The following is a 26,589-nucleotide window of genomic DNA, read 5'->3' as shown; positions in this document are numbered from 1 at the left end:
TCCTTCCACATTGTTTCAGTTCCTGTGAAGCACGTAAAGGGTTAATAAACTTCTTGAATGTGGTTTTGAGAACCTTGAGGAGTGTAGTTTTTAGAATGGTGTCACACTTCATTATTTTCTATCATATAGACCCCTCAAAATGACTTCAAATGTGATGTGGTCCCTAAAAAAAATATGGTGTTGTAAAAATTAGAAATTGCTGGTCAACTTTTAACCCTTATAACTCCCTAACAAAAAAAAATTTTGTTTCCAAAATTGTGCTGATGTAAAGTAGACATGTGGGAAATGTTTTTTATTAACTATTTTTCGTGACATATCTCTCTGATTTAAGGGCATAAAAATACAAAGTTTGAAAATTGCTAAGTTTTAAAAATTTTCGCCATATTTCCATTTTTTTTCATAAATAATCGCAAGTAATATCGAAGAAATGTTACCACTAACATGAAGTACAATATGTCACGAAAAAACAATCTCAGAATCAGCGGGATCCGTTGAAGCGTTCCAGAGTTATAACCTCATAAAGTGACAGTGGTCAGAATTGCAAAAATTGGCTCGGTTATTAATAATAATAATCTTTATTTTTATATAGCGCTAACATATTCCGCAGCGCTTTACAGTTTGCACACATTATCATCACTGTCCCCGATTGGGCTCACAATCTAGAATTCCTATCAGTATGTCTTTGGAATGTGGGAGGAAACCAGAGTGCCCGGAGGAAACCCACGCAAACACGGAGAGAACATACAAACTCTTTGCAGATGTTGTCCTGGGTGGGATTAGAACCCAGGACCCCAGCGCTGCAAGGCTGTAGTGCTAACCACTGCGCCACCGTGCTGCCCCATTAAATTGGCTCTGTCACTAAGGGGTTAAGCTTGAGGTGCCTGTGTATTCCTATATATGTACATATACTGATGCACCACATCCAGGGGCGCCGCTACCATGTGGCAAGTTGAGGACTTTGCCTCGGGCGGCACTGACTTCAATGGAGAGAGGGGGTGGCAGATTCTTCCGGGTAGTAACTGAATTTGCGTCGTAGACACAGGTTCAGTTACTACCGTATTCAAGGCTCCCAACCGTCCCGGATGGCCGAATCCCCTCATCCAGCCTTCCCCGCCTCATGTGACCGGTCACGTGAACGTGACATCATCACAGGTCCTCAACCCGAAGTCACTCCTCTCCTGCATCTGCTGGGGCTGCTCATAGAAGACTGTTCTGTGTGCACAGGACCTGTGATGATGTCACCAGATGGGAGGAGTCAGTGGTCACATGATCACTGGCCTCAGTGTATGCAGGACTCTGCTGTGCTGGTTGTCATGGTGCTGGAAGAGGGTAAGCTTAAGTGTGGGGTCAGGAGGGGTTTACAGTGTGGATGTAGCGGAGCCGTCTGTGCGCGAGGTGTGCGGAGCTGAGCCATGTGTATGAGGTGTACAGAGCGGAGCCGCATGTGTACGAGGTGTATGGAGCAGAGCCGTGTGTGTATGAGGTTTACGGAGCGGAGCCGTGTATGTATGAGGTGTACGGAGCGGAGCCGCGTGTGTATGAGGTGTACGGAGCGGAGCCGTGTTTGTGTACGAGATGTGCGGACCTGAGCTGTGTGTGTATGAGGTGTATGGAGCTGAGCCGCGTGTGTACGAGGAGTGCGGAGCTGAGCCGTGTGTGTACGAGGTGTGCGGAGCCGAGCCGCGTGTGTACAAGGTGTGCGGAGCCGAGCCGCGTGTGTACGCAACGGAGCCCTGTGTGTACAAAGTGCATGAAGCTGACCCGTGTATGTGTACGGAGTGGAGCAGATCCAGGGATTCAAGCTTCAGGAGGCTAATTTGCATATTCCAGGTGCCTTCTGGGAGAAGCGAAGTCTCCCTAAGCTAGAAGATCGTTGGGTACAGCCGGGACCAGCTGCTTCGAAAGCATCACCAAACCAGGGATTCAAGCTTCAGGAGGCTAATTTGCATATTCCAGGTGCCTTCTGGGAGAAGCGAAGTCTCCCTAAGCTAGAAGATCGTTGGGTACAGCCGGGACCAGCTGCTTCGAAAGCATCACCAAACCAGGGATTCAAGCTTCAGGAGGCTAATTTGCATATTCCAGGTGCCTTCTGGGAGAAGCGAAGTCTCCCTAAGCTAGAAGATCGTTGGGTACAGCCGGGACCAGCTGCTTCGAAAGCATCACCAAACCAGGGATTCAAGCTTCAGGAGGCTAATTTGCATATTCCAGGTGCCTTCTGGGAGAAGCGAAGTCTCCCTAAGCTAGAAGATCGTTGGGTACAGCCGGGACCAGCTGCTTCGAAAGCATCACCAAACCAGGGATTCAAGCTTCAGGAGGCTAATTTGCATATTCCAGGTGCCTTCTGGGAGAAGCGAAGTCTCCCTAAGCTAGAAGATCGTTGGGTACAGCCGGGACCAGCTGCTTCGAAAGCATCACCAAACCAGGGATTCAAGCTTCAGGAGGCTAATTTGCATATTCCAGGTGCCTTCTGGGAGAAGCGAAGTCTCCCTAAGCTAGAAGATCGTTGGGTACAGCCGGGACCAGCTGCTTCGAAAGCATCACCAAACCAGGGATTCAAGCTTCAGGAGGCTAATTTGCATATTCCAGGTGCCTTCTGGGAGAAGCGAAGTCTCCCTAAGCTAGAAGATCGTTGGGTACAGCCGGGACCAGCTGCTTCGAAAGCATCACCAAACCAGGGATTCAAGCTTCAGGAGGCTAATTTGCATATTCCAGGTGCCTTCTGGGAGAAGCGAAGTCTCCCTAAGCTAGAAGATCGTTGGGTACAGCCGGGACCAGCTGCTTCGAAAGCATCACCAAACCAGGGATTCAAGCTTCAGGAGGCTAATTTGCATATTCCAGGTGCCTTCTGGGAGAAGCGAAGTCTCCCTAAGCTAGAAGATCGTTGGGTACAGCCGGGACCAGCTGCTTCGAAAGCATCACCAAACCAGGGATTCAAGCTTCAGGAGGCTAATTTGCATATTCCAGGTGCCTTCTGGGAGAAGCGAAGTCTCCCTAAGCTAGAAGATCGTTGGGTACAGCCGGGACCAGCTGCTTCGAAAGCATCACCAAACCAGGGATTCAAGCTTCAGGAGGCTAATTTGCATATTCCAGGTGCCTTCTGGGAGAAGCGAAGTCTCCCTAAGCTAGAAGATCGTTGGGTACAGCCGGGACCAGCTGCTTCGAAAGCATCACCAAACCAGGGATTCAAGCTTCAGGAGGCTAATTTGCATATTCCAGGTGCCTTCTGGGAGAAGCGAAGTCTCCCTAAGCTAGAAGATCGTTGGGTACAGCCGGGACCAGCTGCTTCGAAAGCATCACCAAACCAGGGATTCAAGCTTCAGGAGGCTAATTTGCATATTCCAGGTGCCTTCTGGGAGAAGCGAAGTCTCCCTAAGCTAGAAGATCGTTGGGTACAGCCGGGACCAGCTGCTTCGAAAGCATCACCAAACCAGGGATTCAAGCTTCAGGAGGCTAATTTGCATATTCCAGGTGCCTTCTGGGAGAAGCGAAGTCTCCCTAAGCTAGAAGATCGTTGGGTACAGCCGGGACCAGCTGCTTCGAAAGCATCACCAAACCAGGGATTCAAGCTTCAGGAGGCTAATTTGCATATTCCAGGTGCCTTCTGGGAGAAGCGAAGTCTCCCTAAGCTAGAAGATCGTTGGGTACAGCCGGGACCAGCTGCTTCGAAAGCATCACCAAACCAGGGATTCAAGCTTCAGGAGGCTAATTTGCATATTCCAGGTGCCTTCTGGGAGAAGCGAAGTCTCCCTAAGCTAGAAGATCGTTGGGTACAGCCGGGACCAGCTGCTTCGAAAGCATCACCAAACCAGGGATTCAAGCTTCAGGAGGCTAATTTGCATATTCCAGGTGCCTTCTGGGAGAAGCGAAGTCTCCCTAAGCTAGAAGATCGTTGGGTACAGCCGGGACCAGCTGCTTCGAAAGCATCACCAAACCAGGGATTCAAGCTTCAGGAGGCTAATTTGCATATTCCAGGTGCCTTCTGGGAGAAGCGAAGTCTCCCTAAGCTAGAAGATCGTTGGGTACAGCCGGGACCAGCTGCTTCGAAAGCATCACCAAACCAGGGATTCAAGCTTCAGGAGGCTAATTTGCATATTCCAGGTGCCTTCTGGGAGAAGCGAAGTCTCCCTAAGCTAGAAGATCGTTGGGTACAGCCGGGACCAGCTGCTTCGAAAGCATCACCAAACCAGGGATTCAAGCTTCAGGAGGCTAATTTGCATATTCCAGGTGCCTTCTGGGAGAAGCGAAGTCTCCCTAAGCTAGAAGATCGTTGGGTACAGCCGGGACCAGCTGCTTCGAAAGCATCACCAAACCAGGGATTCAAGCTTCAGGAGGCTAATTTGCATATTCCAGGTGCCTTCTGGGAGAAGCGAAGTCTCCCTAAGCTAGAAGATCGTTGGGTACAGCCGGGACCAGCTGCTTCGAAAGCATCACCAAACCAGGGATTCAAGCTTCAGGAGGCTAATTTGCATATTCCAGGTGCCTTCTGGGAGAAGCGAAGTCTCCCTAAGCTAGAAGATCGTTGGGTACAGCCGGGACCAGCTGCTTCGAAAGCATCACCAAACCAGGGATTCAAGCTTCAGGAGGCTAATTTGCATATTCCAGGTGCCTTCTGGGAGAAGCGAAGTCTCCCTAAGCTAGAAGATCGTTGGGTACAGCCGGGACCAGCTGCTTCGAAAGCATCACCAAACCAGGGATTCAAGCTTCAGGAGGCTAATTTGCATATTCCAGGTGCCTTCTGGGAGAAGCGAAGTCTCCCTAAGCTAGAAGATCGTTGGGTACAGCCGGGACCAGCTGCTTCGAAAGCATCACCAAACCAGGGATTCAAGCTTCAGGAGGCTAATTTGCATATTCCAGGTGCCTTCTGGGAGAAGCGAAGTCTCCCTAAGCTAGAAGATCGTTGGGTACAGCCGGGACCAGCTGCTTCGAAAGCATCACCAAACCAGGGATTCAAGCTTCAGGAGGCTAATTTGCATATTCCAGGTGCCTTCTGGGAGAAGCGAAGTCTCCCTAAGCTAGAAGATCGTTGGGTACAGCCGGGACCAGCTGCTTCGAAAGCATCACCAAACCAGGGATTCAAGCTTCAGGAGGCTAATTTGCATATTCCAGGTGCCTTCTGGGAGAAGCGAAGTCTCCCTAAGCTAGAAGATCGTTGGGTACAGCCGGGACCAGCTGCTTCGAAAGCATCACCAAACCAGGGATTCAAGCTTCAGGAGGCTAATTTGCATATTCCAGGTGCCTTCTGGGAGAAGCGAAGTCTCCCTAAGCTAGAAGATCGTTGGGTACAGCCGGGACAAGCTGCTTCGAAAGCATCACCAAACCAGGGATTCAAGCTTCAGGAGGCTAATTTGCATATTCCAGGTGCCTTCTGGGAGAAGCGAAGTCTCCCTAAGCTAGAAGATCGTTGGGTACAGCCGGGACCAGCTGCTTCGAAAGCATCACCAAACCAGGGATTCAAGCTTCAGGAGGCTAATTTGCATATTCCAGGTGCCTTCTGGGAGAAGCGAAGTCTCCCTAAGCTAGAAGATCGTTGGGTACAGCCGGGACCAGCTGCTTCGAAAGCATCACCAAACCAGGGATTCAAGGTTCAGGAGGCTAATTTGCATATTCCAGGTGCCTTCTGGGAGAAGCGAAGTCTCCCTAAGCTAGAAGATCGTTGGGTACAGCCGGGACCAGCTGCTTCGAAAGCATCACCGAATTTTTGCCTGTAGGACATTATTGCAAGAGAGCTTGGCTGAGTAGATTACACAAGAAGGAAAACACACAGCAAGTCAGCAGGATCTAGGAGCAACATGGCAGATGTGACAACCTACATGGTGAGCTGCAGCATGTGCTACATGTTCACAGATCGACCAGAAGAAGAATCCAATTTCACCTGTCAGAAGTGTAGACTAGTGGCCCTTTTAGAAGAAAAGGTGCGGGGTCTGGAAGAAAGAATAGCAACTTTGAAACTCATCAAAGAGAATGAAGACTTTCTAGACAGAACAGAAGCATCTCTACTGGTCACAGAAGGTGCAAAAAGTGTCAGAGAACCTCCAAAAGCAGATGAGTGGAAGCATGTGACCAAAAGAAGCAAGAAGACCATGGAGAAATCACCAACCACACAACTGAAGAACCGATATCAAATCTTTGTAGAGGATGAAGATGGCACACCTAAGAATGAAGCAATACCAGCAAGCAAAAAAGAAAAGGGCACACAGCAACAAGTGACAGCAAAAAGTACAGCCAAGAAGCAACGAAGAGTGGTGGTGGTGGGAGACTCACTACTGAGAGGCACCGAAGCAGCCATCTGCAGACCGGACATAACTGCAAGAGAAGTATGCTGCCTTCCAGGTGCGATGATCAAGGATGTGACCGATAGGATACCAAAGCTCTTCAGCTCCAAGGACGTCCACCCATTTCTTCTGATACATGTTGGCACCAATGACACGGCAAGGAAGGACCTACCGACAATCTGCAAGGACTTTGAAGAGTTGGGGAAGAAAGTAAAGGAACTGGATGCACAGGTAGTTTTTTCTTCTATCCTTCCAGTAGACGGGCATGGCACCAGGAGATGGAACAGGATCCTTGATGCAAACAACTGGCTAAGACGATGGTGCAGACAACAAGGATTTGGATTCCTGGACCACGGTGTGAATTACTGGTATGATGGACTCCTCGCCAGAGACGGACTACACCTCAACAAACCTGGGAAACACACATTCGCCAGAAGACTCGCTACACTCATCAGGAGGGCGTTAAACTAGAAGAAGAGGGGACGGGAAGAAAAACATTAGACTCGAACAAAGACGACCCAGGAAAACATACTCAGAAGGGAGGTAAGAACATTTCTAAAACAATCCACAGTGAGGAGATTGGAACAAAACAAAATCCTCTAAACTGCATGCTCGCAAACGCCAGAAGCCTGACAAACAAGATGGAAGAACTAGAAGCAGAAATATCTACAGGTAACTTTGACATAGTGGGAATAACCGAGACATGGTTAGATGAAAGCTATGACTGGGCAGTTAACTTACAGGGTTACAGTCTGTTTAGAAAGGATCGTAAAAATCGGAGAGGAGGAGGGGTTTGTCTCTATGTAAAGTCTTGTCTAAAGTCCACTTTAAGGGAGGATATTAGCGAAGGGAATGAGGATGTCGAGTCCATATGGGTTGAAATTCATGGAGGGAAAAATGGTAACAAAATTCTCATTGGGGTCTGTTACAAACCCCCAAATATAACAGAAAGCATGGAAAGTCTACTTCTAAAGCAGATAGATGAAGCTGCAACCCATAATGAGGTCCTGGTTATGGGGGACTTTAACTACCCGGATATTAACTGGGAAACAGAAACCTGTGAAACCCATAAAGGCAACAGGTTTCTGCTAATAACCAAGAAAAATTATCTTTCACAATTGGTGCAGAATCCAACCAGAGGAGCAGCACTTTTAGACCTAATACTATCTAATAGACCTGACAGAATAACAAATCTGCAGGTGGTTGGGCATTTAGGAAATAGCGACCACAATATTGTGCAGTTTCACCTGTCTTTCACTAGGGGGACTTGTCAGGGAGTCACAAAAACATTGAACTTTAGGAAGGCAAAGTTTGAACAGCTTAGAGATGCCCTTAATCTGGTAGACTGGAACAATATCCTCAGAAATGAGAATACAGATAATAAATGGGAAATGTTTAAGAACATCCTAAATAGGCAGTGTAAGCGGTTTATACCTTGTGGGAATAAAAGGACTAGAAATAGGAAAAACCCAATGTGGCTAAACAAAGAAGTAAGACAGGCAATTAACAGTAAAAAGAAAGCATTTGCACTACTAAAGCAGGATGGCACCATTGAAGCTCTAAAAAACTATAGGGAGAAAAATACTTTATCTAAAAAACTAATTAAAGCTGCCAAAAAGGAAACAGAGAAGCACATTGCTAAGGAGAGTAAAACTAATCCCAAACTGTTCTTCAACTATATCAATAGTAAAAGAATAAAAACTGAAAATGTAGGCCCCTTAAAAAATAGTGAGGAAAGAATGGTTGTAGATGACGAGGAAAAAGCTAACATATTAAACACCTTCTTCTCCACGGTATTCACGGTGGAAAATGAAATGCTAGGTGAAATCCCAAGAAACAATGAAAACCCTATATTAAGGGTCACCAATCTAACCCAAGAAGAGGTGCGAAACCGGCTAAATAAGATTAAAATAGATAAATCTCCGGGTCCGGATGGCATACACCCACGAGTACTAAGAGAACTAAATAATGTAATAGATAAACCATTATTTCTTATTTTTAGTGACTCTATAGCGACAGGGTCTGTTCCGCAGGACTGGCGCATAGCAAATGTGGTGCCAATATTCAAAAAGGGCTCTAAAAGTGAACCTGGAAATTATAGGCCAGTAAGTCTAACCTCTATTGTTGGTAAAATATTTGAAGGGTTTCTGAGGGATGTTATTCTGGATTATCTCAATGAGAATAACTGTTTAACTCCATATCAGCATGGGTTTATGAGAAATCGCTCCTGTCAAACCAATCTAATCAGTTTTTATGAAGAGGTAAGCTATAGACTGGACCACGGTGAGTCATTGGACGTGGTATATCTCGATTTTTCCAAAGCGTTTGATACCGTGCCGCACAAGAGGTTGGTACACAAAATGAGAATGCTTGGTCTGGGGGAAAATGTGTGTAAATGGGTTAGTAACTGGCTTAGTGATAGAAAGCAGAGGGTGGTTATAAATGGTATAGTCTCTAACTGGGTCGCTGTGACCAGTGGGGTACCGCAGGGGTCAGTATTGGGACCTGTTCTCTTCAACATATTCATTAATGATCTGGTAGAAGGTTTACACAGTAAAATATCGATATTTGCAGATGATACAAAACTATGTAAAGCAGTTAATACAAGAGAAGATAGTATTCTGCTACAGATGGATCTGGATAAGTTGGAAACTTGGGCTGAAAGGTGGCAGATGAGGTTTAACAATGATAAATGTAAGGTTATACACATGGGAAGAGGGAATCAATATCACCATTACACACTGAACGGGAAACCACTGGGTAAATCTGACAGGGAGAAGGACTTGGGGATCCTAGTTAATGATAAACTTACCTGGAGCAGCCAGTGCCAGGCAGCAGCTGCCAAGGCAAACAGGATCATGGGGTGCATTAAAAGAGGTCTGGATACACATGATGAGAGCATTATACTGCCTCTGTACAAATCCCTTGTTAGACCGCACATGGAGTACTGTGTCCAGTTTTGGGCACCGGTGCTCAGGAAGGATATAATGGAACTAGAGAGAGTACAAAGGAGGGCAACAAAATTAATAAAGGGGATGGGAGAACTACAATACCCAGATAGATTAGCGAAATTAGGATTATTTAGTCTAGAAAAAAGACGACTGAGGGGCGATCTAATAACCATGTATAAGTATATAAGGGGACAATACAAATATCTCGCTGAGGATCTGTTTATACCAAGGAAGGTGACGGGCACAAGGGGGCATTCTTTGCGTCTGGAGGAGAGAAGGTTTTTCCACCAACATAGAAGAGGATTCTTTACTGTTAGGGCAGTGAGAATCTGGAATTGCTTGCCTGAGGAGGTGGTGATGGCGAACTCAGTCGAGGGGTTCAAGAGAGGCCTGGATGTCTTCCTGGAGCAGAACAATATTGTATCATACAATTATTAGGTTCTGTAGAAGGACGTAGATCTGGGTATTTATTATGATGGAATATAGGCTGAACTGGATGGACAAATGTCTTTTTTCGGCCTTACTAACTATGTTACTATGTTACTATGTTACTATGTGTGTGTACGAGGTGTACGGGGGGGCGCCATTTTGCAGTTCGCCTCAGGCAGCAGAGAGGCTAGGTTGACCCCTGACCACATCATACCATCCTATCAGGAAGCAGAGGCTAATTAATAAGTGCACTCTGGTGTCACAAACATTCTCTTTTGTCATAAAAACTTGATTCCAGCTCACCAAGTTGCCCTATGCTCATCCACTTGGGGCTCAGACACCGGCCTCGCCTGGCCTAACATCAAGGAAAATAGAAAAAATTGGAGTCCGGCTCAACAGGTCTGGATTTTCCTTTTCTTTTTCAAAAGAAAATATGGCGCATACAAAAGAAAAATGTACATGGTCGACATGACCCAGTCGACGCGTTTCGACTGCACTAGGCAGTCATACTCACCAACTTACTGGTTGACCATGTAAATTTTTCTTTTGTATGCACCATATTTTCTTTTGAAAAGTAAAAAGAAAAGGAAAATCCAGTCCTTTTGACCCAGACTCCAATTTTTTCTATTCTCTTTTGTCACTGTCATTTTGAAAAAAATCACTGTTTTGTCTGCATCTTGACTATGCCAAAAAATGCACTAAATTTTGCCACATTTTGATGCATGTTTTCTTGTGTTAGATATAATGTATTTATGTGTTTAAAACACTGTTTGTGATATACTCTAATATGGAAATGGCTTAAAAAAACGATAAGGGGCCTGACTTTGCAGGAAAGGGGCATGGCTTATAATGTATCAACAGGCGCCACACTATGCCAAAAGTTTGACACAGAAAAGTGGCGCAAAATGAAGCCTTTCCTCATATGGCTTCGTATTAGTGGAGACCACTGGAAAGAGCAGAGAGATTTTCCCTAGAGTTGCCCACTGTGCCCACATTTAGTGTATGTAGTTGGCGCCCCTTGAAGGCCAACCACCGCTATCTTTATACTGGTTTATCTGATGACAATGAAAAGGTTATTTTATATCGGTTTACAATAAAACAAACAGATTTTTCTTTTAGACCTTGACCCTATAGACTGTCTAGAAGAAGATGATGATGCCACATTGGATTCTCCTGGAGATCCACCAACCCCTCTGATCCAGTCACCTCTTGCTGAAGACACTCTTCCAGAAATGTTTGCAGCAGCCGCAGTGAATGTCAGCTCTTTGGACGAGGACCTGCAGACGGACACAGGAGAGGATCTTGAAGGTACCATGATTTACAGACAGCTAGATGTCATTCAGGTTTTACGTTTGTGCTGTTATTTAGCTGTTTCTCAACAAAAAAATCCTTTACGGTAAGTCCACGTAAAAGTTTTTGGAGACAGAAACAAATCTGACTAGTTTTTCAAGATGATTTCACATCAGAAAAAAATGTTTTTTGTTTTTTTTTTAGAATTGTATGTCGGTTTTGAAGGAGTTTTTAAAGTTTTTTTTTCCACAAAGTGTCTTGCAACCTTTTGACTTGACAATGTCAAGTTTGAAGCAGACATCTTAGTGGTTTATCTCGAGAAACGCGTTAGTGATTACAGAACCTTGTTTATACCCTATGGATTTCATCCTTTCCGTGAGCGCAGCCCACACATCGTGATAATCTCCACTTTGCCAAGTTTTTAACAGAGACTCTATGAGGACCTACCCTAGGGCTAAATGCACACATAATTTTTATGTGGGATTTTGAATCGGATCTGCTACAAAATCCACTTCATTTTGCTGGTCAAACAGCAAGTTTTTTTTAGAGTTTTTTCCATCAAGGTTTTCAAAACCTCGCCATGAAAAAAAAGGAGTAACTTCTTTGAGGTTAATTCCTTGTGAAATTTGCTCAAAATTTTACATTTTTAAGTCAAACGGCTGCAAAAATTAAACTTGTGGAAAAAAAACTCACTTCAAATAAGAAAAGAAGCACCCCCAAAGTGTATCTAGCATATTATTGTGGTGCGCCAGCTATCTTAAATGTGTATAGATTTCCCCCAAAACACCCAGTGGTGTTTTTTCTTTTGTTTGGCAGCACACGGCTTATTTTAGCCTATTCTTTATATCAGTGTGGACATATAAAATATATATATCTTGTGGTTGTCTGGATCTTTGTGGTTGGTATGGATTGGGATGCGAGGGAAGCGGCGTGGAAGGCTTTGGCCTCCACGGCATTTGTGGATACCACTGGCAATTGTCCTGACTCTGATTTTGCACGTTTGTCTATGGACCTTACATCAGCACAAAAACAAGGAATTAGATTACTGTGGAATATCCGTTGTTTAGAGGAATACTTGAAATTGAATCTAGTACCAAGAGGGTTGAGGATACCCATTTTTCCAGCATGGGAACCCTCGGCGGCCTTCCGCATGACATGGGAGGAGGGGTTACTCCGTTGCTCACAAATCTTAATTAACATGCTCATTGCACATGATAGGGAACTCTTGGTGCAGGTGAAGACTGAAATCAGGGACTTGAAAAATGGGCTTAACAAATTTGATGAGGTCTCACAAGTCCAGCCTTTTAAGGCCAAACTCAAAGAAGGACTGGATAAGTATGACAAGGAAATTATGGACAAAAAAAGATCAAAATTTTTGAGGGACAAATCGGACTTTGACCAACACATGGCCTACAAATGGCGACATCAGAGTAATCAACGTCGGGGGTTAAAGACCAGACAGGGTCCAATCAACTCCTCTCTGAATATTCCAACTACTGAAGATCCTTCTTCAAGTGATTTTTATCTTCGGCGGAAAGCGATACAGAACCAGGACCAGGACCAGGCGTGGGCGTAGGAGACACAGGTCTCTTCACTCGGATCACCAGGAACAGGGGATACAGACCCCCATATCACAACAAACGGAGGAAACAACACAAATGATTCCGTCATCAATCAACAATGATGGTGAGTCTGTTAATCAGGTTAAGTATGATACATTGCAGATTGTCAACCTGTCTCAATATCAATTAACACCTATAGAGACTGCAGTATTAAGCAGGGGTCTGACTTTTTCGCCGGCACAACGTGCCGATAATTTCACTTTGATCAAGGATCTTTTTCTATTCTGTAGGAAAATCATCCTACAGGTCTTACATAAACAGCCACAGGCGGTCTCTTCTCTTGATCAGACTGAGCACAGAGTTTTCCAAGACCTGATGGAGCTTCTGCAGGAAGGTGAATCCAACACAGGTAGGCCCATGTTTCCTCACAAGAATAAATCCACTGTGTGTCCACCCCTGTCTATTATAACCAGCCGTCAAAATCTTCTTTGAGATGGTAAAACAAGATATTGAAGCGCTACCCCCCAGGACAGGCCTTATGCCCAATCTAACAATTCAGGAGCAAGGGGCTTTATCTGGTCTACGATCTAACAAGGAATTCCTGATTAGGGAGGCAGACAAGGGTGGCAACGTTGTCCTGTGGCCCCATAACCTGTACCTCGAGGAAGCAACCAGACAACTTGGCAACCAGCAATTCTGTCGGAGGCTCCCCTCTAACCCTACGGGGGTGTTCTCTACCAAACTGAGAGCTCTCTTGGATAGAGCCTTTGAACTGGGGGTCATCAGTGTTAATGAAAGGGACTTTATTTGGGTAGAGGAACCAATTACATCTACATTCTACATGCTACCCAAAGTTCACAAGAATCTAAATAAACCCCCAGGCCGACCTATTGTATCGAGTATTGGGAGTCTCTGTGAGAAGGCATGTACATACATCGATTTTTTTCTACAGCCATTTGTGCTTAAACTGCCTTCTTATATCAGGGACTCCTCACATTTTATCAGTACATACAAAGGGTTGGACTTATCACCAGGGGAAATTATGGTCACCTGTGATGTAGAGTCCCTTTATTCGAATATCAATCACGATGATGGCCTACGGGCGGTTATGTCTTTCCTCGATCAACAAACTAATTCTGACAGAATGCATGATTCCTTCATCATTGATTTATTAAATTTTGTTTTGAGACATAATTTTTTCTTATTTGACAGAACCTTTTACATCCAAACATCAGGCGTGGCAATGGGGGTGCACTGCGCCCCAGCTTTTGCAAATCTTTTTTTAGGGTGGTGGGAGCACACTGTCGTCTATGTTTCCAATTTTTTCATCAACAAGGTACGGCATTGGTCGCGATTCATAGACGACATTTTCTTTATTTGGTCAGGCTCTATTGAGGAATGTCAGGAATTCCTGGACGTCCTCAATCATAACCCCCTTAACATTTTTTTGACTCACCAGTTTTCTTCTGTTGCAGTGCAATTTTTGGATCTTGAGGTCAAATGTCAGGATGGCAAATTATCTACCTGCCTTTATCGTAAACCCACAGCGGTTAATAGTTTGTTGGAGTATCGCAGTTTTCACCCAAAACACACGAGGGATGGTATTCCGAGGGGACAATTCCTCAGGGCCAGACGAAACTGCACCGATGATGAAGATTTTCGAAGGGAAGCCCATGATCTTACAGAGAGATTTAGGAGGAGAAGTTACCCTAAGAAATGCATCTCTCTCGGGCTTATCAGGGAGCAAGAACACAGTCACAGGATACCTTGCTGGTCTCTACAAAGAAAGAAACGGACAAGTTTGCGCGTTTCATTACAGGATATCCCACCCAGTGAAACCAGGTAAGGGACATCCTGAACAATCATTGGAGAATTCTGACCACTGATACACAAACGGCACGGGTAGTCAGCCCACGACCCTTAGTGACCGCCAAAAGGGCCCCTAATTTCAGGGACATACTCACGAGGAGCCACTATTCTAGGCCCACCCACAAACTTAATCGTGGAATTGTCCTGAAAGGCTCCTTTCCATGTGGAAATTGCACGGTATGTGCATACATGCACCCCACACGTGACTCCTTTACCAATCCCATTGATCAGACGCCACATAGACTGAAGTCTTACATTAATTGTAAAACATCTAATGTCATTTACGCCATTATCTGTACCTGCCCTCGTATCTATGTAGGCCAGACTTCACAGGAGCTGCGCCGAAGGATTCAGGGACACTTTTCTACGATTAATACAGCGGTGGCTGACAGATATAAAGGTAAGACTCTTACTACGGTGGCAGCTCACTATTTGACTCACCATGCTGGGAGTTACGTTAACACAAGGGTGATTGGTTTGGAACATCTGAGGACCTCTGACAGGGGTGGCACACTGCATAGGAAATTGTTACAGGTGGAATCCCGCTGGATCTACCTGCTCCACTCTATGGCACCCCACGGAATTAACGAGGATCTCCTTTTTACAGGTTTTCTGGGATAATTTGCCTTTGCTTCATCAGGACCCTTCCTTGGTGGTTGACGTGCATAATTGGGTCATTTATTCAATCCGGAATATCATATCGGCTGACAATAATTTCTCCAGATTGGCGTGTGGAGATTTTGAAAAAAATCTTTTTCATCTACAAACTTCGGAGAAGAGGAAACACCTTGGACTTAAACAGAATATTACATGGGATTTCTTTTCTCATATGGGTTGAACTTTTCCCCTATGGAGAGCCTCGATTTGATTGTTGTGTTACATGATGGGACCACGGAAATATATGTGTGCTGAGTCTGAACTGTGAATCTTATGTGATATCATATTACTGAAATTTATGTATATACATTGCTGTGTTGTTATGTATATATTTTCTTTATATACTAATAATTCGGTTTAGCATGTCTTTGGCAATATTGACTAATTTATGTAATTCCTTTTATGTAACTGGGTGATTATAATTTTTGTCATCCATGTACACACTGATCTATTGCATTGAAAAATATTGCATATCGATACAGTATTTCCAACTGTGTATAATTACTGTATATCCATATTTATTCTGCATTGTATTTCCGTATTCTCTGTGTGCCTTAACATTATATATTTTGTCAGGACCTGGGGCGTTATCCTCCAGCCATGTATACACTTTATAGGGTCGGCTCGTTATTTTCCTTCTGTTTGGCCCTGTTGTCCTTCTTTACTTTATGTCCAGTATGGGTATACTTCCCTCTCCGTGCCCATGGGTATGCTGACAATTGTGCAATGCAGAACTGTCACCATATCTGCTCCCGGGAGCTGCGCATTTGTCATATTTACCTTTCTCCAAGTTCTCTGTTCGTATCCACTTGCGCTGTATTGACCTTCTGTTGGCGCATGCGCATTTCTCTATTCAGGACACTCTCATTTGCCCTTCTTCCTGGCGTCACTTCCGGTTTTCCGGCCTTCGTTCCCTGCCAGCCACACACCGGATCAGACCATACATGTAATTACAAGGTACTTATAAGCGTTGTTGGTCGTATTTGTACTACTTCCCCTGACGAAGCTGTCTTTAAACAGCGTCACGCGTTGGGTTCTTCCTCCGGCCGCATTTGCCCTGTGGTAACCCAGCCTCACAGCCTCCTACAGCAGGATTTGTCCCATGGTGTTTTTCACAGCACTATTCTTACCTCCATACTAATTCTGAGGGCAACCACGCAGGGTATGTTTGTCTACCATTCAGACATTTTTCCTTTTCCTTTCTCTTTGGTTCCTGGGGCATTGTGTATTTATCTGCTCCTTCAAACTTATAGGGAACTTGCTGGAAGCTATATACCATGGTGGGGTGGTGTATGTTATTAGGCTTCTATTATATTTAACTGTGTGCACATATGCTGTTACATTGTTTTATACAGCTTGTTCAGTACTATTTGGACTATGTATAGTTAAACTGCTAGTATTGAGTGCAGAGGATTGAGAGACGTTTATAATACTTTATGCATGCTCCATCATTATATGTGAGTTGCTTTTTGGCACACAGTGTTCACAGGCACATATGCACGGAGGTTGTTATGTATGGTTTTAAGTGTTTTTATCATGTTTCCAATAAAGCTTATGTTACTTTTACTGTAATTTTGGTGGTGTGCAGATATTTTGGTGGCTCCTGTTTCTTGTGTTTTTTGTGATTGCATATATTAGCCATCATTCTTGCACCCCCATAGTGTATCTAGCATATTATTGTGGTGCGCCAGCTATCTTAAATGTGTTCAAATAAGAAAAGAAACGCCTCTGAAAAAAAGCAACGTTTCCTAAAGTGGATTCCTACTTGAAGAATTTCCACCTTTAAAACCTCAGCTTAGACCTACCCTTAATTGCATTGTATGTGATTACGTATTTGTCATCTTCGGATGCAGCAGCTCAACTGCGATTGAAGTCAATGTGATTTTCGCTGCAGTGCCTGAGAATGGCCACTACCCAGCTCAGCGGCGGGGTGGGAGGGGGCGCCATGTGTCCGAACCCCATCTCTGACCCCCACAATATTGATTACTTTAAAGATAGACCCGAAATGTACAGTATTAGTCCCAGACAAGCACTTAAGGTCTAAGTAGGCAGCTTTTGCATTTGCCATCCAGCTCATCCTAGCAAACAGCTGAAAATATTTTGTGATGATTTAATAAGAATACAACTGACTGCTAATTTTTTTAAGAGATATTCTGAACCCTGGTATGAACCAGAGAATGTAGAAAAAGTATATCTTGTTCTGGAGTCTATAAGTACCGTATCAGTATTATGCTTCACTTCACCTGTGGGGAAGCTGAACACGTGATTTTTGCTTTCCTCACAGATTACTGCTCACTGGAGGGGGTCCAGCAGTGATATCCCATCAGCTTACCTCTGGGGGACTCTGCACTACTTGCCAGAAATATTATAAAGAGGGTTAATAAGGACTAGGTAGAATTTTTGGATGCTTCATATATTCTTATCATGGACCTTGTATCTGCAGGTAAAGCTCAATTGACATTGGAGGAAGATCTGAAAGAGTCGGTGGAGAAAACTTTACAAGCCTTACTGCTCACCGAATCTCTAGAATCGCCTCCACCGGAGAGAAGTATGACTCTCATCAGCAGTCCTCCACTACTTCCAATGCCACAGCCAAAGTCGTCTTCATGGGTGAACCAGTGTTTGGCAGGTACATGACTTCAATCATATAAACCACGGCTAACCGAAGACATACCATTAAATGGATATTCCAATCTGTGCCTTTCATGTCAGCCGAAGAGTGGCTAAAGTGGCCACAAGACATAGTTTGGATCATGAGACTGGCATATCCTTTTCTCATCTTGAATTACATCCTGTATTACACTCCAGAGCTGTACTCACTATTCTGCTGGTGGAGTCACTGTGTACATACATTACATTACTGATCCTGTACTGATCCTGAGTTACATCCTGTATTATACTCCAGAGCTGCACTCCCTATTCTGCTGGAGGAGTTACGGTGTACATACATTATATTACTGATCCTGTACTGATCATGAGTTACATCCTGTATTATACTCCAGAGCTGCACTCACTATTCTGCTGGTGCAGTCACTGTGTACATACATTACATTACTTATCCTGTACTGATCCTGAGTTACCTCCTTTATTATACTCCAGAACTGCACTCCCTATTCTGCTGGAGGAGTTACGGTGTACATACATTATATTACTGATTCTGTACTGATCCTGAGTTACATCCTGTATTATACTCCAGAGCTGCACTCACTATTCTGCTGGTGGAGTCACTGTGTACATACATTACATTACTTACCCTCTACTGATCCTGAGTTACATCCTGTATTATACTCCAGAGCTGTACTCACTGTTCTGCTGGTGGAGTCACTATGTACATACATTACTTATCCTGTACTGATCCTGAGTTACATCCTGTATTATACCCCAGAGCTGCACTCACTATTCTGCTGGTGCAGTCACTGTGTACATACATTACATTACTTATCCTGTACTGATCCTGAGATACCTCCTTTATTATACACCAGACCTGCACTCACTACAGTTATATGAAAAAGTTTGGGCACCCCTATTAATCTTAAGCTTAATGTTTTATAAAAAATTGTTTTTTTTGCAACAGCTATTTCAGTTTCATATATCTAATAACTGTTGGACACAGTAATGTTTCTGCCTTGAAATGAGGTTTATTGTACTAACAGAAAATGTGCAATCTGCATTCAAACCAAATTTTACAGGTGCATAAGTATGGGCACCCTTCTCATTTTCTTGATTTAAATACTCCTACCTACTTTTTACTGACTTACTAAAGCACTTTTTTTTGTTTTCTAACCTCATTGAGCTTTGAACTTCATAGCCAGGTGTATGCAATCATGAGAAAAGCTACTTAAAGTGGCCACTTGCAAGTTGTTCTCCTGTTTGAATCTCCTCTGAAGAGTGGCATCATGTGTTCCTCAAAACAACTGTCTAATGATCTGAAAACAAAGATTATTCAACATGGTTGCTCAGGGGAAGGATACAAAAAGCTGTCTCAGAGATTTAACCTGTCAATTTCCACTGTGAGGAACATAGTAAGGAAATGGAAGAACACAGGTACAGTTCTTGTTAAGGCCAGAAGTGGCAGGCCAAGAAAAACATCAGAAAGGCAGAGAAGAAGAATGGTGAGATCAGTCAAGGACAATCCTCAGACCACCTCCAGAGAGCTGCAGCATCAACTTGCGGCAGATGGTGTCACTGTGCATTGGTCAACTATACAACGCACTTTGCACAAGGAGAAGCTGTATGGGAGAGTAACATAGTAACATAGTTAGTAAGGCCGAAAAAAGACATTTGTCCATCCAGTTCAGCCTATATTCCATCATAATAAATCCCCAGATCTACGTCCTTCTACAGAACCTAATAATTGTATGATACAATATTGTTCTGCTCCAGGAAGACATCCAGGCCTCTCTTGAACCCCTCGACTGAGTTCGCCATCACCACCTCCTCAGGCAAGCAATTCCAGATTCTCACTGCCCTAACAGTAAAGAATCCTCTTCTATGTTGGTGGAAAAACCTTCTCTCCTCCAGACGCAAAGAATGCCCCCTTGTGCCCGTCACCTTCCTTGGTATAAACAAATCCTCAGGGAGATATTTGTATTGTCCCCTTATATACTTATACATGGTTATTAGATCGCCCCTCAGTCGTCTTTTTTCTAGACTAAATAATCCTAATTTCGCTAATCTATCTGGGTATTGTAGTTCTCCCATCCCCTTTATTAATTTTGTTGCCCTCCTTTGTACTCTCTCTAGTTCCATTATATCCTTCCTGAGCACCGGTGCCCAAAACTGGACACAGTACTTCATGTGCGGTCTAACTAGGGATTTGTACAGAGGCAGTATAATGCTCTCATCATGTGTATCCAGACCTCTTTTAATGCACCCCATGATCCTGTTTGCCTTGGCAGCTGCTGCCTGGCACTGGCTGCTCCAGGTAAGTTTATCATTAACTAGGATCCCCAAGTCCTTCTCCCTGTCAGATTAACCCAGTGGTTTCCCATTCAGTGTGTAATGGTGATATTGATTCCTTCTTCCCATGTGTATAACCTTACATTTATCATTGTTAAACCTCATCTGCCACCTTTCAGCCCAAGTTTCCAACTTATCCAGATCCATCTGTAGCAGAATACTATCTTCTCTTGTATTAACTGCTTTACATAGTTTTGTATCATCTGCAAATATCGATATTTTACTGTGTAAACCTTCTACCAGATCATTAATGAATATGTTGAAGAGAACAGGTCCCAATACTGACCCCTGCGGTACCCCACTGGTCACAGCGACCCAGTTAGAGACTATACCATTTATAAGCACCCTCTGCTTTCTATCACTAAGCCAGTTACTAACCCATTTACGCACATTTTCCCCCAGACCAAGCATTCTCATTTTGTGTACCAACCTCTTGTGCGGCACGGTATCAAACGCTTTGGAAAAATCGAGATATACCACGTCCAATGACTCACCGTGGTCCAGCCTATAGCTTACCTCTTCATAAAAACTGATTAGATTGGTTTGACAGGAGCGATTTCTCATAAACCCATGCTGATATGGAGTTAAACAGTTATTCTCATTGAGATAATCCAGAATAACATCCCTCAGAAACCCTTCAAATATTTTACCAACAATAGAGGTTAGACTTACTGGCCTATAATTTCCAGGTTCACTTTTAGAGCCCTTTTTGAATATTGGCACCACATTTGCTATGCGCCAGTCCTGCGGAACAGACCCTGTTGCTATAGAGTCCCTAAAAATAAGAAATAATGGTTTATCTATTACATTACTTAGTTCTCTTAGTACTCGTGGGTGTATGCCATCCGGACCCGGAGATTTATCTATTTTAATCTTATTTAGCCGGTTTCTCACCTCTTCTTGGGTTAGATTGGTGACCCTTAATATAGGGTTTTCATTGTTTCTTGGGATTTCACCTAGCATTTCATTTTCCACCGTGAATACTGTGGAGAAGAAGGTGTTTAATATGTTAGCTTTTTCCTCGTCATCTACAACCATTCTTTCCTCACTATTTTTTAAGGGGCCTACATTTTCAGTTTTTATTCTTTTACTATTGATATAGTTGAAGAACAGTTTGGGATTAGTTTTACTCTCCTTAGCAATGTGCTTCTCTGTTTCCTTTTTGGCAGCTTTAATTAGTTTTTTAGATAAAGTATTTTTCTCCCTATAGTTTTTTAGAGCTTCAATGGTGCCATCCTGCTCTAGTAGTGCAAATGCTTTCTTTTTACTGTTAATTGCCCCTCTTACTTCTTTGTTTAGCCACATTGGGTTTTTCCTATTTCTAGTCCTTTTATTCTCACAAGGTATAAACCGCTTACACTGCCTATTTAGGATGTTCTTAAACATTTCCCATTTATTATCTGTATTCTTATTTCTGAGGATATTGTCCCAGTCTACCAGATTAAGGGCATCTCTAAGCTGGTCAAACTTTGCCTTCCTAAAGTTCAGTGTTTTTGTGACTCCCTGACAAGTCCCCCTAGTGAAAGACAGGTGAAACTGCAAGTGATGCGAAAGAAGCCGTTTCTGCAAGCACGCCACAAACAGAGTCAGCTGAGGTATGCAAAAGCACATTTGGAGAAGCCAATTTCCTTTTGGAAGAAGGTCCTGTGGACTGATGAAACCAAGATTGAGTTGTTTGGTCATACAAAAAGGCGTTATGCATGGCGGCCAAAAAACACAGCATTCCAAGAAAAACACTTTCTACCCACAGTAAAATTTGGTGGAGGTTCCTTCATGCTTTGGGGCTGTGTGGCCAATGCCGGCATCGGAAATCTTGTTAAAGTTGAGGGACGCATGGATTCCTCTCAGTATCAGCAGATTCTTGACAATAATGTTCATGAATCAGTGACAAAGTTGAAGTTACGCAGGGGATGGATCTCTCAGCAAGACAATGATCCAAAACACCACTCCAAATCTACTCAGGCATTCATGCAAAGGAACAATTACACTGTTCTGGAATGGCCATAACAGTCCCCAGACCTGAATATCATTGAACATCTGTGGGATCATTTGAAGAGGGCTGTCCATGCTCGGCGACCATCAAACTTAACTGAACTGGAATTGTTTTGTAAAGAGGAATGGTCAAAAATACCTTCATCCAGGATCCAGGAACTCATTAAAAGCTACAGGAAGCGACTAGAGGCTGTTATTTTTGCAAAAGGAGGATCTACTAAATATTAATGTCACTCTTCTGGTGGGGTGCCTATACTTATCCACCTGTCAAATTTAGTTTGAATGCAGATTGCACATTTTTTGTTAGTACAATAAACCTCATTTCAAGGCAGAAACATTACTGTGTCCAACAGTTATTAGATATATGAAACTGAAATAGCTGTTGCAAAAAAAACTATTTTTATAAAACATTAAGCTTAAGATTAATAGGGGTGCCCAAACTTTTTCATATAACTGGAGGAGTTACGGTGTACATACACTATATTACTGATCCTGAGTAGAGATGAGCGAATTTGATCAGGGCTTATTCGGCAAGCTATAGCTCTTGCCAAATAAGCTGCAGAGGGAACCTGGCTTCCTGGATTGCTCCGACTGATCAGCTGTTCGGCTGCCACACAGCCGCAACACATGCAGCTGCGGTGATGGACAGCTGATTAGCTGGAGTGATCCAGTGTTTTCTGGGTGAACCCAAAATCACAACTTAATGTAAGTCTATGAGTGCCAACACGAGGCCAGAACTATGCTCTCATAGACTTATACCGAGAGCTCATGATTCTTACCGCTGACTTCCCATTAGTGGGAGTACCCAGAGTGGCACTGGGAAGAGGTGAAGATGGTGTCTGGTAAGTATAACACTAGGGGCAGAGAACTTAGATAAGTGGTACCACTCCAGTGCTGAAATAAAAAAAATGCAGGAGCGGTGCTTTAATAGTTTGGGTGAAGAGGACTCCTGGATAGAGATGAGTAAATCGATTAATAACTCACATTTTTAAAAATCCCCCAGAAAGAGATTAATGTCACCCCATGCAACATGTCCATGTGAGGCCAGTCACTGACCTCAACCCCATAAGAAGGGAACACCATCATGGATGACAGGGGAACTGTGGAACTGCCAGCTTAAAGGGACACTGTCACCTCAATTTGGAGGGAACAATCTTCAGCCATGGAGGTGGGTTTTTTGGGTTTTTGGGTTTTTGATTCACCCTTTCCTTACACGCTGGATTGAAGTTCATTCTCTGTCCTCCGTAGTACACGCCTGCACAAGGTAATCTTGCCTTGCGCAGGCGTGTACTACGGAGGACAGAGAATGAACTTCAATCCAATATTGCAGCCAGCATGCAACCAGCAGGTAAGGAAAGGGTGAATCAAAAACCCAAAAACCCCGCCTCCATGGCTGAAGATTGTTCCCTCCAAATCCAGGTGACAGTGTCCCTTTAAGAATAGATCAGTATAACATATGCCTTAGGTTTATTACGGTTTAGGTTCTGGAGAGACATCAGAGCATAATAATCTTTTCACAGCAATTGGGACACTTGCAATTCAGTCTGATTTTATTGGGACCGAATCCAATCTGCCGGAAGAATGAAGAGAATCTGCCTTAGGCCTGGGTCACACTTGCGTGTGTAATGCGAGAGACTTGCGTGAGATTCTCGCATCACACAGGCAAGTGTCACCTCAGCCTTAAGTGAATTTCGGGAGATGCGCTTCTCATTGCTCATGGAAATTTTGCTGGTGCCATCTAATATTTTTCAATTTCTTTTGTACAGAATTGGAAGAAATCACATCCCCACCCTCCAGCATCATGAAGAACTCCACCCCTGTCGGATGCTCCCATATCTCAGGACACAGCAATCTCTTCCAGCCATCCAGCCAGAAACCCCCAGAAAGTAGCAGTCAAGTTGTGAAGAACCCCACCCCCACCGGATCTCCTCATCTTCCTGCCATGCATATGCCTTTACCTGCCAGCCGAGTCATTGAGGAACTCCATCGAGCGTTGGCTACAAAACATCGCCAAGACAGGTGGGTACTGCCAAGGGAGACTTGGTGAAAGAGGAGCACGGAGAAGATTCTCCTAAAGGATTCGTCCTCGGTTCTTTTTCCTGACCTATACTGTTAATCATTTGCATTGCTGAATTATTCCTGCAAAATATTAGTAAGTTATGAGCCTGAGGAAAGATTTTTGGGCACACGACTACCCCACCTTAGTGGCAGGCTTAAATTCATTGACTGTTTTATGTACTTACCCCTCCTTGGTGTCTGATTGTTATTATAGGGACTTCCATCATTTACATCAGACATCCGGGGTTATTTCTCTTATAGATATTGCTTATAGTATCTTAATATATACTTACCTTGTAATGTCTTCACATCCTGTTCCGTCCATATGTGTTCGGATCCCAGAATTCCAAGTGATGGAAGTTCGCCAACCTCCATATTGGGACACCCAATTGGGTGTCTCAATATGGAAACTGCTGGTGGTACCAGCCTCATGCGCGGTACCACCAGTGGAACACAGTCGCACCACACACACAAACACACACTGTATATGCCGTAAGCACTACACACACACACACTGTATATGCCGTACGCAACACACACACACTGTATATGCCGTACGCACCATACACACACATTCACACTGTATACACGATATGCAGCCTCTTGCATCAGCGGAACACCGTCGCGGAAACGCCGCTGCCAGGATCAGCCGAATGATTCACTGACCACCGCCATCTTTGTACAGGAGGAGCACATGCGCAATTTGAATGTGACCGCCGCTATCTGTCTGCACAAAGATGGTGGCGGTCTGATTTACTGCGTCTGCGTGAATTCCACATAGGTGCAGTGAATCATTCAGCCGGTCCCGGCGGCAGAGGAAGCCGGTCACATTAAAGGGGTTTTCCCACGAGCGAAAGTTCATTTTAAAATATGTCTGTGTCTGACCGTATACGGAGCATAGCACATCTCCTGGGCAGGGAAGGAAGCAAAAGATAATACTGACATTACAGCAGGGGATCACAGAGGATTCATTTTGTGAGGTAAAATATTTCACTGACTGTTTTGAAACAATATTTACCTCACAAAATGTATCCTCTGTGATCTCCTGCTGTAATGTCAGTATTAGGCTATGTTCACACCTTGCGTCGGGTCCCTGCGGGTTCTCCCGCAGCGGATTTGATAAATCTGCAGGGCAAAACAACTGCGGTTCTCCCTGCAGATTTATCGCGGTTTGTTCCGCGGTTTCCGCTGCGGGTTTCCGCCTATACTATTTATGCTGCATATGCAGCAATATGCAGCATCAATAGTAATGTTAAAAATAATAAAAATTGGTTATACTCACCCTCTGATGTCCGGATCTCCTGGGCGCTGCACCCGGCGGTCCGGTTCCTAAGATGCTGTGGGAGAAGGACCCTTCGTGACGTCACGGTCATGTGACCGCGACGTCACCGCAGGTCCTGGTCGCACAGCAACTCTGACCGGACAGCCGCGTGCAGCGCCCAGGAGCTCCGGACATCAGAGGGTGAGTATAACCAGATTTTTTATTTTTTAACCCCAAATATGGTTCCCAGGGCCTGGAGGAGAGTCTCCTCTCCTCCACCCCGGGTACCACCCGCACATTATCCGCTTACTTCCCGCAACGTGGGCACAGCCCCATGCGGGAAGTAAGCGGTTCAATGTATTCCTATGGGTGCAGAATCGCAGCGATTCTGCACAAAGAAGTGACATGCTGCGGGTTGTAAACCGCTGCGTTCCCGCGCGGTTTTTCCCGCAGCATGTGCACAGCGGTTTGCGGTTTCCATAGGGTTTACATGTTACTGTAAACGCTATGGAAACTGCTGCGGACCCGCAGCATCAAAATCGCGGCGGTTCCGCGGTAAAAACCGCTAAGTGTGAATATAGCCTTAGTGGTGGAGAGAGAGAGAAGACAAGGGGGAGAGCATATGGGGTACACAGGTCAAAGAAGAGATGACATGAGAGGAGAAGACATCAGATGGGGGACAGAGAAAGCGCACAGGTGTGAAAGAGACAGAGCAAGAGGGAGACAGCTCAAACGGGACAGCACATGAGAGGAGAACACAGCACAGGAAGGAGAGAGATGGAGCGCCCTACCAGGGCAGCAGGTTACTCGGTATCAGGTCCGGTCTTAAAGGGGATGTCACGGTGGCTGCGACCCGGTCCATGGCCCTCGGCATCCAATTAAAGGGGAAGTTTTTTTTAAGGGAATTTGTAATGTCTATGTTCGTGATGCCACATGTGGTTTTTGGTCAGTGGGGACCGACGCTGCTTAAAGGGGTCCTCTGGGGTGATGGTATGCAGCAAGATGGTGACGCCTCCAACAGGTGAAGCGGGGTCCCCAGGGCTTCCCAAGTGTATGGCAAGATGGTGTAAGCCGATAAATGAGCAGAGAATGAGGACACAGGTTTGCAAAGTCTTTACCTGGTTTACTGATGGTAGTAGTAGTCCTCAGTCCAGGGTACCAAGTGCAGGGTAGCAGTGGTCCGGCCAGCTTGGAGGCAATAGGAGATCCCTCTCCCAGGTAAGGTCCATAAGCCTTTCCTACTTGCGCTGTTTAGTTGGTTAGGTCCCTGCCGCTTGAAGCTCAGTGCA

The 26,589-nt window shown here is 44.5% G+C and overlaps 1 protein-coding gene across 2 annotated transcripts in view; it reads left to right on the top strand.

Annotated features, from left to right (window-relative positions):
* PHACTR3 (phosphatase and actin regulator 3) overlaps window positions 1–26,589 on the top strand; it is a 245,289-nt gene that overhangs the window by 69,599 nt on the left and 149,101 nt on the right. For both annotated transcript variants that reach the window (XM_069751216.1, XM_069751217.1), the window contains exons 4-6: window positions 10,772–10,960; window positions 17,474–17,659; window positions 23,748–24,000. In XM_069751216.1, coding sequence (XP_069607317.1) covers window positions 10,772–10,960; window positions 17,474–17,659; window positions 23,748–24,000 — 628 coding nt within the window. The remainder of the gene's footprint in view (window positions 1–10,771; window positions 10,961–17,473; window positions 17,660–23,747; window positions 24,001–26,589) is intronic.

This window comes from Ranitomeya imitator, chromosome 2, assembly GCF_032444005.1.
Source record: "Ranitomeya imitator isolate aRanImi1 chromosome 2, aRanImi1.pri, whole genome shotgun sequence".
Lineage (NCBI taxonomy): Eukaryota > Metazoa > Chordata > Amphibia > Anura > Dendrobatidae > Ranitomeya > Ranitomeya imitator.
Note: the sequence above shows the minus strand (reverse complement) of the source record. Positions and strands in the feature narration are given on the sequence as shown.